At 42.9% G+C, this 11,546-nt stretch overlaps 1 protein-coding gene across 1 annotated transcript in view; it reads right to left on the reverse strand.

Annotated features, from left to right (window-relative positions):
• Positions 1–11,546, reverse strand: part of Ehhadh (enoyl-CoA hydratase and 3-hydroxyacyl CoA dehydrogenase) — a 39,095-nt gene that overhangs the window by 12,998 nt on the left and 14,551 nt on the right. Inside the window, exons 3-4 of the mRNA XM_008831324.3 lie at positions 6,113–6,282; positions 1,668–1,779 (exon numbers count right to left, since the gene is read on the reverse strand). Coding sequence (XP_008829546.1) covers positions 1,668–1,779; positions 6,113–6,282 — 282 coding nt within the window. The remainder of the gene's footprint in view (positions 1–1,667; positions 1,780–6,112; positions 6,283–11,546) is intronic.

Consider the following 11,546-nt stretch of genomic DNA (forward strand, 5'->3'; position numbering starts at 1 on the left):
AGGGAGAACATATGTCGATTTTTTTTCTGAGATTGTGTTACTTCACTTAGTATAACAGATTAAATAGACTTAATCCTCTTTATTTTTCTCATATAAAAACTTTATACGGGCTGGGTGTTGTGGCCCAAGCCTTTAATCCCAGCACTCAGGAGTCAGAGGCAGGCGGATCTCTGTGAGTTCAAGACTAGCCTGGTCTACATAGTGTGTTCCAAGCCAGCTGGGGCTACAGGGAGACCATGTCTCAAAAAGACCAAAAAAAAAAAAACCCCAACAAAAAAAAAAACACCTTTATACAGTGGCCAGAGCCAGAGCCTGGGCTCTCTGCACTCTGGTACAGGTTTTCACAAGACAGTTGATAAATTCTTGATAGGGAGACTTGGTAAAAAGGGTCTGTTTCCAACTGTCAGGTGTCAGGTGGCTGTAGGTCTTGGAGATGGCATCAAGGCTAGCCTTGGGTGGCAGTGGTGCCCTGGCTGGTGTGTAGCAATCATTAATACTAGCCATTGTCAGCAGCTTCTTGGGCACAGGAACAGAGATGATGCCAGTGTCTCTGGGGGCAGGGGTGAGATGCACTACCACAGAGCCATTGTGGCCTGTCACCTTGCATGGCACAGCTTGCTAATCTTGTCCCCCCACCGCCCCAGCATCTCTGCACAGGGACAATGGAAAGGTTGGCCAAGATGGTGGCCCCTCAGATGGCAGTGACTACCTCTGTGAAGCACTCAACACCCAGACCAACATGACTGCTGTAGTCCCCAATGGAGACAAAAGCCTTGAACTTGGTCTGCTGGCCAGCCAGAGTCTGCTTCTTCCCTGGCATGGTCTTTAAGACCTCATCCTTAAAGGATGCTCCCAGGAACAAGTCAGTGGTCTCAGATTCCTTAATGGGAAAGACAAAGAGGTAGACCTCTGCCAGGGACTTCATCTTCATGTCCTTGACCAGGCAGCCCAGTTTGGTCATGGGGAGCCACTTCCTGTCTGCAGCTTTGCCTCTACCAGCCCTGTACCCTAGGCCCAGCCCTGGAGGCCAGTTATGAATCCTCAGCAGAAGTCACCTCAGCCTCCCAAGCCTGGGTCAGCTGGGTCCTTCTGCTGTACCTGCCTCACACGCCATTTGGTGTTTTCCCAAGGAAGAAACCCTTCCTCACTTTCTTATGTAGCAGAGTTTGGTCCTGAATATACTGTGTGACTGAAGATGACCCTGAACTTCTGATCTTCCTCTCTCTATCTCCTTAGTGCTAGGACTACAGACATGAGTCACCACTCCAGGTGTTAGGCAGCGTGGAGGATCAAACTCGGGCTTCATGCCTGCTGGGAAAGCACTATACCAACTGAGCTACGCCCATAGCCCCAAATACTGTTTGCTAAACCAGACCTGACTGTTATGCTTCCTATATAAACATTGTGGTCTATAAATCAAAACTTGAACTATAATATGATCTCAAATAGATCAGCCCTTTTCACATTCTTTCCTTTAGAAGGTTTACATACTGGAGCACTCAGGAAAATTACTGTTTCTATTTTACAGATGAAATAAATTGGAGTCAAAGAAGTTAAAATGGCCCACTTAGGACCTATAGTGGGTAGTAAGTAAGCAAGCCAGAATTTTCTAGACACTGGCCCAATTCTTCAAATTGATCTAAATTACTGGCAAGGTTTGCACTGACCTGAGGTAATTAAGTCCAGAGCAACAGGAATTCCAATGAGCCTGGGGAGAAGCTGGGTCCCTCTTGCACCGGGAAGAAGTCCCAGTGTGACTTCTGGAAAGCCAATACGAGCCTATGAAAGATTAAAGGCAGAAAGGCCACTCCAATGAGATAATGGGTCAGGTTTAGGCAGAACTTCTTACATTATAAAATAATACTGTTTCACTGAAATCAGCAAGTTTCCACAAGGCAAATTAGTGCCTGCTGTCTCCTTTAATTAACAGCACAAGCAGAGCAGAGCTGTTCTCATGTTCAAACACATTCTTAGCTTTTGACACATATTTTTCTTTCACTCTATTATGACCTGTCTCAGATAACAAATGTAGCTTCTACAGTTTACAGGGTCCTTGAAAGAGCCAGGAAATACAAGACTGTGAAACCACACCTAGAGCATGGGAGAGAATTTTGGCAATGATACAGAACTTCTTATATCTCCACTACACAGATAACTTTTGCAACTTAAGAAAGAAACAGCCAAATAATAATGTGCCAATTATCTGAATAAACCAGTCTTCAAAGAAAGGACACATAAGTGGCAAATAATCACATGAATAGATGCTCAATATCATTAGCCATTTAAATGTAAACTACATGATGCAAATTTAAACTACAGTAAGATACAGTTTGATCCCTACTAAAAGGAACATAATAACAATAAAAAAGACAGTAACAACTATGGGAGAGGATGTGGAGAAGATGGAACACATACAGTGCTGATGGAAGTGTAAATGGTACCGGTACTGGAAAACAATTTGGCAACTTTTCAAAGATTAAACACAACTAATACAAGAGTCCCCTAGGCCAATCCTGGGTATGAACCAGGAACAATGAAAACATATGCCCATGAAAATCCTGTATAAAAAAATTTCAAGGCATCATTGTTCAAAATTTTAAAAGTAGCAACAACACAAATGTCTGTCAATTGATGAATGGATGAAAAAATGTGGCATAGTCAAAGAATGGATAAGGAGGAGGAGGAGGAGGAGGAAGAGGAGGAGGAGGAGGAGGAAGAAGAGGAGGAGAGAAAAGTGGAGGAGTTGATAGAGAGGGGGAGGGGGAGTAAGGAAAAGAGGAGGAGGAGGAGAAAGAGGAGGAGGAGGAGGAGTAGGAGGAGGAGGAGGGAGAGGATGGAGAGGCCACCTATGATGAAACCTGCCTTGAACCTAAGCTATTACCAGCAGGTACAAAATACTTCTCATATTTGAAGCCTCACTTGGCAGAGACTCTCTTCACAGCCAATCAGCACCCTCTGATCATTGCACTGATAGTAACTCAGATCTCTAGTCAGGCTGCAGAAGATGGTGGTGAAAGGGACGCACAGAAGGAGACAGGATATATATGTATTGTAAGTTTTGTTCTTGAAATTCAAACACTATAAGGAGATACTAAATTAGGGTACAGGATTGTTGGGGGCCTCTGTTATGTGAAGTAGAAGTCTCTTCATATCCGGATAGCTCATGAGCTCGGAGTTATGTGCTGAGACTCCTTTCATAGCGGGGTGCTTTCCTGGCATCTTCCTAACTCTCCTTTTGAAGTGCCCGCCACAAATGCCATAACATAAACATGGCCTCTGGCTCTAGGAATACCATGCTTTCCTGTGTGATTTTTCAGGTAGTCAGCAGTCTGGCAGCATGGCAGAAACCCACTTCCATATGCAAATAGAATGTCTCACAAAGTATCTATCAGCCAAAGCTTTTACCACTACCCCCATGGTATAAATATCCCAGTCTTCTCTCAATATCAGAGAGCTGGATCACTTGAAGCTACACTTAATAAAAGCTGTGACACGGACTAAGCAGAGTCCCGCGTCTTACTGGCAATCCAGCCTCTCCGGAGGCAGCACTCCTCTGTCACCAGCTTCAGCCGCCTTGCGCTCTCCCGCATGGTCCAGTGGCCAGTGGATCTCGCATCAAGAGGAAAGCGCATGGGGGGAAATTAAGGCGGTATACGGCTGGACAACGCTCCAGCAGCAGAGACCCGCAGAGACCCACAGAGACACGGAGAAGCCCGCAGGGCCAGACCCGCCTTCTTCCAGGGTGCGCGGCTGAGACCAGGGGACCAATCCCTGCGCTGCAACTCTTCAGGTGTGCCCGCGCACACCACGCCAGGGCGCCCATGTGCGCACTATACAGGATGAGTACCCTTTGTCTGAAATGCTAGGGAAGTCTCAATTAGGTTTCACATACAACTTAGGCACACAGCCTGAAAGTGCTTGTAAACATATTCTGAACATACTTGCCTTTAGGCTCTGATCTCATTGAGATCAGGTATGGAACTTTTCACTTGTGGCATCATGTCTATACTTCAGAAGTTTTGGATTTTGAAGCATTGGGATTTTGCTTGTTTATGTTAGGAATGCTCAGCTTGTGATGGGAAATTGTGCAGCCTTTTAAAACGCTATTCTTCTTTCTTTTCCCAGCACTTGGGAGGCAGAGGCAGGCAGATCTCTGTGAGGTCAAGACCAGCCTGGTCTAAATACTTTGTTCCAGACCAGCTGGGGCTAGAGGGAGACCCTGTCTCAAAAAGGCCAAAAAAATTGTTTTTTGAGACACTTTCACATTATAGTGAGTGAGCCTCTCCTGATACTCATTATGTAGACCAGGCTGGCCATGAACTTGTGTTGATCCTTTGGCCTCTGCTCTCTCTAGTGCCAGGATTACAGGCAGAAGCCACCATGCCTGGTTTATGCAGTGCTAAGGATTAAACCCAGGGCATTGTACATGCTAGGCAAGCACGCTATCAAATGAGGTATAGCCCTGGCTTTTAATAAAATTTACATTTTTATTTATTCTTGGAGTGGGTGTGTATGCACCTGCATGTAGAAATCTAAAGACAACTTGTGGGAGTTGGCTTTCTCCTTCTACTATGTGGGTCCCAGGATTGAATTCAGGCCATCGGGCTTGGTGACAAGCGCCTTTAACTACTGAACCATGTCACCAGCTCTATCCCCAACCTCTAAAATAATGTTCTTAAATGATATTTGTAATAAAGTTAATATAATTTCTCATCAGAAAGTAGAAAATAGAAAACAGAAAAGCATTTAAAGTGCTGAAAAGAAAAGGTTTTAACCATAATTCTATATGCAGTAAAAGTATCCTTTGAAAATGAAGGCAAAGTCAACAAACTCCAGGTAAGCCAAACCTGAATTTATTGCGAGCATTTTTGCCCTAGAAGAAATCCATCACTGCAATGAAAGAACAGTAGACAGCAACTTGAATTCACGAGAAATAAAGAACACTGGTAGGGTATGTAGAGAAACAGAAAAGAAAACATTATTGTATTTTTATCCACAATTCCTAATTTTCCTCATTTAAAAGAAACTATGAAAAGCAATCATAAACCCATGATGGGGCACAATGCATAAAGACACAAATTATGATGATTATCAAATAATAAGCTGATGACAGGACTAGCAAGGAACAAACTTTAAAAAATATTTTACCATTATTTTCGTTTTTTTGTGTATGCGTGTATTGCCTACATGTACGTAAGTGCACCGGTGTTGTGCAAAGCCCATGGATTTCAGAAGAGAGCACTGGATTCCCTTGGAACTGGAGTTATGCACAGGTGTTAGCCACCACGTGGGTGCTGGGAATCGAACCCAGGTCCTCTGCCAGAGCAATCAGTGCTCTTAACTACTGAGCCATCTCTCTAATCCCAAGGAGTAAACTTTTTGTGTGCTATTTTACTTAATTTGGTACTGACCTGAAGATGTTAACTTTAGTTACTAAGTCCACCACCATTCAGAAATGGACTCAAAGACATGCAGCAAGAGAAACCATAAGAAAACTACAGAATACATTAGAAACAACTTAGTTACCAAAAATAGGAGTGATGATAGGACCAGGCACAAAGACAGAAAGCAAACCCAAAGTAGCACAAGGATGTATTCACTAATCTGAGTGCATACTATGTAACTGTACACTGAACTGGAGCAGGGCAGTTAGAGGGTGAGGCGGGGACCATTATTTATGGATCAGAATGGAAGCACTTCAACATCTGGATTATCACCAGCTTCTACACAACAGCTTAGCACTAGCACTAGATGCTCACACTCCTTAACCAACAAGCCAACCATTAGTAGCTATCCACTCCCATGCTCAGGCCACATTTAGAGCTTGTGCTAAAGAAAAGCCCCCTGGGGGCTGGAGAGATGGCTCAGCAGTTAAGAGCACTAGCTGCTCTTGCAGAAGACCTGGGTTCAGTTCCCAGCATCCACGTGGTGGCTAATAGCCCTCTGTAACTCCAGCTCTAGGGGAGCTCTCTTTTGTCCTCCACGGGTATTGCATGACATGGGTGCATTTACATGCATGCAGGCAAAATACTCATACACATAAAATAAAAGTAAATGGAAAAAAGGAAAGCTGCCTGCACAGCACCCACCCCCAAAGAGTCTCTGAGCTTACCTCTGCACTGGCAATCCGATAGTGACAGCCCAAGGCCAGCTCCAGTCCCCCTCCTAATGCCATACTTTGGATAGCCGCCACCACTGGCTTCTCACATCTCTGTATTTCATCTACCATATCTCCTAATTTTAAACCAGTGGATGAAGAGCTGAAGCCATGGATATCGGCACCTAAAGACACAAGAAAAAGCGAGGGCTGAGGAGGACAGAGGGCTTTGCCACTACCACAATCAGTCTTAAGAAGACTCAGACCCCTAGGGACCAACAGACACTTATCCTTAGACTGTAGGCAAAAGGAGCAAGCAACTTGGGAAATGAGAGGAAAGTCAAATCTTTACTAGGAACCACATAAATTTCTAAATTCTGTGTTCCCAAACAGTAGGAAGCAACTCTAGCTTTAGGCAAATTGAAAAGCTCAGAGAAAGGGAATTGGAGTTCTTTACTTGAGACCATTATTCTGAGATTGAGTCAATACCTCTCACTGTTCAGCAACCCATTTACAACAATTTAGCCCCATATCTTCATTAAGAGTTAAATACCATAGTAAAATGCATATTCTTTGTGATATATATGTTAGCAACCAACTTAGTATTGATCATTTTTTATGAGTAAAAAATTAACATATCTAAAGCCGGGCGTGGTCTTTGTGAGATATATGTTAGCAACCAATTTAGTACTGATAGTTTTCTATGAGTAAAAACTTCAAGGCCAGCCTGGTCTACATAGTGAGTTCCAGGACACCTGGGGCTACAGGGGGACCCTGTCTCAAAAAGACCGAAAAAAAAAAATTAACTTATCTTGCTTCTTTGGATTATGTAGGTGACACAGACATTCTAAAAACATGAAACTTGTAAAACTTGAAAAGAAAGAATCACCTAAATATCATCAGAGAGATAAAATTTAAGATTTTGGTGAACTCTTCATTGAGTCCCCCACCCTGCTCCACTATGTAAATGGAACTGTTGGCCCTAAGCCTGCTCTTTCCAGTGTTCCATACACCTGCCTTAAATGTCTGAGGCGAGAACGGATGAAAGTTCAGTGTAGGTTTTTAACATGAAGAGCATACTGCAAAATCTTATTTTGTACTTTATTGTCTTCACATGGCAGCATAGGTGGTAAGCCTTTCCCCAGAGCACTGTCCATTTTTTGGCATCAACAAGCTTAGTCTAAATTTTAAAAATAGATGGTTTCAGGAGCTGAGAGTATTGCTGGCACGGCAGCACAAGCCTCTGTGTTTCATCTCCAGGACCATAAAAATTTAAAAATAAATTTAAAATTAAAAAACAATAATAATTTTATGTTCGGCCTATCCATCTAGTTCTTCTTTTCCCTTTTAAAAAATATTTTATTTATTATTTTTATGTGTATGAGTGTAGTGCTTGCACGTATGTGAGTGCACCCGTGTGGTGCAATGCCGCAGAGGTCAGAAGAGGGCTTCGGATTCCCCTGGAACTGGAGTTAAGGACAGTTTGTAGTCGCCATGTGGGTGCTGGGACTCAAACCCGGGTCAGCTGCGAGAGTAGTCGGTGCTCTTAACCGCTGAGCCATCTTTTCAGCCCCTTTTCCCCTTTTTTTAAAAAACAAATCTTTTAGCCTGGCGTGGTGGCACAGGCATTTGATCCCAGCACTTAGTGGGCAGAGGCAGGTGGATCTCTGCGAGTTGGAGGCCAGCCTAGCCTACATAGCAAGTTTCAGGCCAGCTGGGGCTACAGGGAGAACCTTTCTCAATAACACACACACACACACACACACACACACACACACACACCCCACCCAGGGGTGCAACAAAAAAAAGAGAAACAAAAAGAAAAGGATCTAAAACAGGTTAGGTTTTAGGGATGATTGGAAAGAAGTTTACTGAATTAAATGGAGGATATGAACAATGTGTCTAGAACATGGCACAATGAGAAGAGAGCTCTCATCAGTGAAGTTTCCTCATGCAACAGATGGTGATTAACTTAGAAAGCCACAACTGGCCAAAATACAGAGAATAAGAGACTGCAGAGTGCTTGTCCCTGGGTAGGACACCTATATCAAAACCCTGGCACCAAAGGCTCAGGACCACTGCTGAAGAGGCAGTAGAAAGACAAGAGTCAGGGTTGGTGGAAGAAGTCCTTAATTCCAGTTCTAGGGGGATCCAAAGCCGCCTTCTGACCTCCATGGCATTGCACCAACACTGGTGCACTCATATACATGCAGGCAATACACTCATACACATAAAAAATAAATAAATATTTCCTTTAAAAAGAATCCTTTGGTGGGCCTTAGCAGTTAAGAGCACTGGCTGCTCTTGCAGAGGACCTGGGCTCACTTCCCAGCACACACATGGCGGCTCACAGCTGTCTGTAACTCTAGCTGCAGTGGATCCGATCTCTTCTTCTGCCCTCTGCAGGCATTCCATGCATGAGCGCACTTACATACATGCAGGTGAAACACTCATACATATAAAATAATAATGAATACTTCTTTAAAACAGAATGTTGGTTTTTTTTCCTAGAGAAACAAGAGCAACTCTAACTTAGCCTCAGGCCTATTAGTCCTGTAGCTTTAGACAGAAATGATTTTTTTTTAATGATAGTAATGGACATTTATTGGCTAAATCCATCAGGCCCTGTGCTACATCATTACATATATTGTCTTATTTAAACTTCCTAACACCTTAGTTAAATAATATTATCCTCTCCATTTCACAATTAGGAAAATTAAAGTTTTTCATTATTAACTGATTAGTCAAAACATGAATTTAATTAAATTACAATTACTCATAGAGTATGGATTTAAATTTGGGGAGTGTGCCTATAAACGCCAGTTCTTATCTGTTACCCTATAGTCTTCTGTTTCTCACTCAAGGTTAGCATTATTGCCTTAATTTCACAGAAACCAAGGCAGTGGAGTGATTTCACTTTTTAGAGAAACCAATTAAATTTTGTATTTTGATTTAATATCTAGCAAAATTACTACATTCTTTATTAATTCGAATGAATTTCTAATGGATGATTTTGCTATTTCTACAGACATGACCATATCTTTGGATAACTTTTTAAAAAGGCTTTCTTTACAAACCTTATGCCATGGACTTCTTTTTCTAGTTTAGTAAGCTGGCAAAGGGTTTAAATACAATGTCAAACATAAATGATTAATCAGCTTCCCTTTCTGCTTTCTCATAAGGAAAGCTTTCAACTTACCATTCACTTGATGTTTGCCATAGGATTCATACAAATAGGTATGTTTAGCCTAACTACGCATTCGTTTTGTATACCTATTCTATTACAGTGTATGTGGAGTGTTATTGAATAAAATGTTCTCTGCATTTCTTGAAATAATCAAATCATTGTTCTGTCTAATCTTCTGATTGGATAAACAACACCGTTTTAAATATATTTTATTTATTATTTTTATTTTATATGTACATGTATTGCCTGCGTGTATGTGAGTGCACCCATGTCATGCAATGCCACGGAGGTCAGAAGGGGGCTTCAGATTCTCCTGGAACTGGAGTTAAGGATGGTTCGCAGCTGCCATGTGGGTGCTGGGAATCGAACCCAGGTCCACTGCAACAGCAGTCAGTGCTTTTAACCACTGAGCCATCTCTCCAGCCCCAAACAACACTGTTTTTAGATTCAGGCAGTCATATTTGTAGGCCATAAGCGAAATGTTATATCTTTTATATAATATGAGGTTCTACTTTAGAATACAGCAAGTTTTAAATCTTTATTGGTGAATAAAATTGGCCTGTAGTTTTGCTGTCTTGCACTGACCTTGTCAGGTATGTGTCCACCCAACACCTGTGAATGTCTCCTTATTTGGAAGCAAGGTCATTGCAGATGTTTCCACTGAAGAAGCAGTGATACTGCGAAATAAAGGGCTACCTGAGCTGAGCGTTTCGATGTGAGTGAGCCTGTGGAGGAGAAGTCATGTGGCAACAGCAGAGTGGGGTGAAATACCTACAAGGTAAGGACTGGCAGCACCACACAAAACCAGAATAGATTCCCAAGGTTTCTTCCCTATAGGAAGAGTGGGCCTGCTGCTCTCTGCATGAGAAGCTAGCTTCCAGCCTCCAGAACTGAAACAGTAAACGTCCAGTGCTGAGCAGATTGTAGAAACTCGTGGCAACTCTAGGAAACTAATACTGAGAGGAACAAAGTTCCTTCTTTTCATTCTCTAAGATGTTTGTGTAAAATTGGAATAATATTTTCCTTGAAGTTACAGGAGAGCTTGTCAATGAAGCCGTCTAGGCCTAGAATTTGCTTTGTGAGGTTTTAAAAAAGTATTATTACTACTAGTTGAATTTATTTATTACTTTTTGACACGGGGGGTTATTGTGTCACTCAGGCTGTGGGAAACTCACTATGTAGTTCAGGAGTCGTCAACCTCCCGAGTGCTGAGACTGCAGGCCTGAGCCGCGATACCCAACTCCGGGCACGGTTCTTTGGTGTTTGTACAATGATTTGTGCTCTGTTTCTCCCTGAGTCCATTTTAATAAGGGTATTTTCCTCCTAGTTCACCTTTTTTAGCATCTTCACTATTAGCACTTTTAAACTTTTCAGCTATTTTTTAAGATTTTATTATTTTTATGCGTATGAGGCTTTTCCTGCATGTTTGTAAGTGTACCACATGTGTGAAATGCCACTGAAGAGGCCAGAAGAGGGCATCGGGTCCCCTGGAATTGGAGTCATAGACGGTTGTGAGTAGCTATGCGGATGCTGGAAACCGAACCTGGGTCCTCTGGAGGAGGAGCTCTCTCAACTGCTGAGTTTTGGGGGCTGCCATGTGTAGGCTGTTCTGCCCCTGAAGAGCAGCTAACAGGATATGGCAAAGCTATTCTGGCTGACCTGGGGCTGAACCTGTACAGGTCAGTCCCTGGTGATCAGTCTCCAGGTACATGTCTTTGCCTTTGAGGTTCTGCTTGGGTGCTGCTGATATAATTACATGTGCTTAATGCACCTGCTCCTAGGTACGTGCCTTTGACTTAGAAGTTCTGCTTGGCTACGGCTGATGCAAGTACATGTGATTAATGACACTGTGATTATTGAAACTACATTATGCAAAGGAACTTGTGGTTCTGTGTTACATTTCTATAGTAAGATTTCCTGCTTTAAGGCAAAGTATAAAGGCATTGTAATCCTGCAATAAAGCACCTGCCTGGTCACAGCCTACAGGTCCTCCTGATCCCGCTGTTTCTGTGCCTGTGCTTCTTGCCTTCATCCCCTGCCCCTCCCACTCGGGTTTTAGGATCCCCCGAAGCTGGGCTGCGGCACTGAGCCATCTCTCCAGCACTCTCAGCTGTTTTTCAAATTAATTAACGTTGTTCTTTGACACTTTCATACACGTACATAATGCATTCTGACGACTTTCACCCTCTTTCAGCTCCCCACAAATCTCTCCCCCATTCTTGTTCTTGTGTTTTGTGTCTACTTTTTCCTCCCTCCCTCCCT

Source organism: Nannospalax galili, unplaced genomic scaffold (assembly GCF_000622305.1).
Source record: "Nannospalax galili isolate Female #2095 unplaced genomic scaffold, S.galili_v1.0 scaffold315, whole genome shotgun sequence".
NCBI classification, from domain to species: Eukaryota; Metazoa; Chordata; class Mammalia; order Rodentia; family Spalacidae; genus Nannospalax; species Nannospalax galili.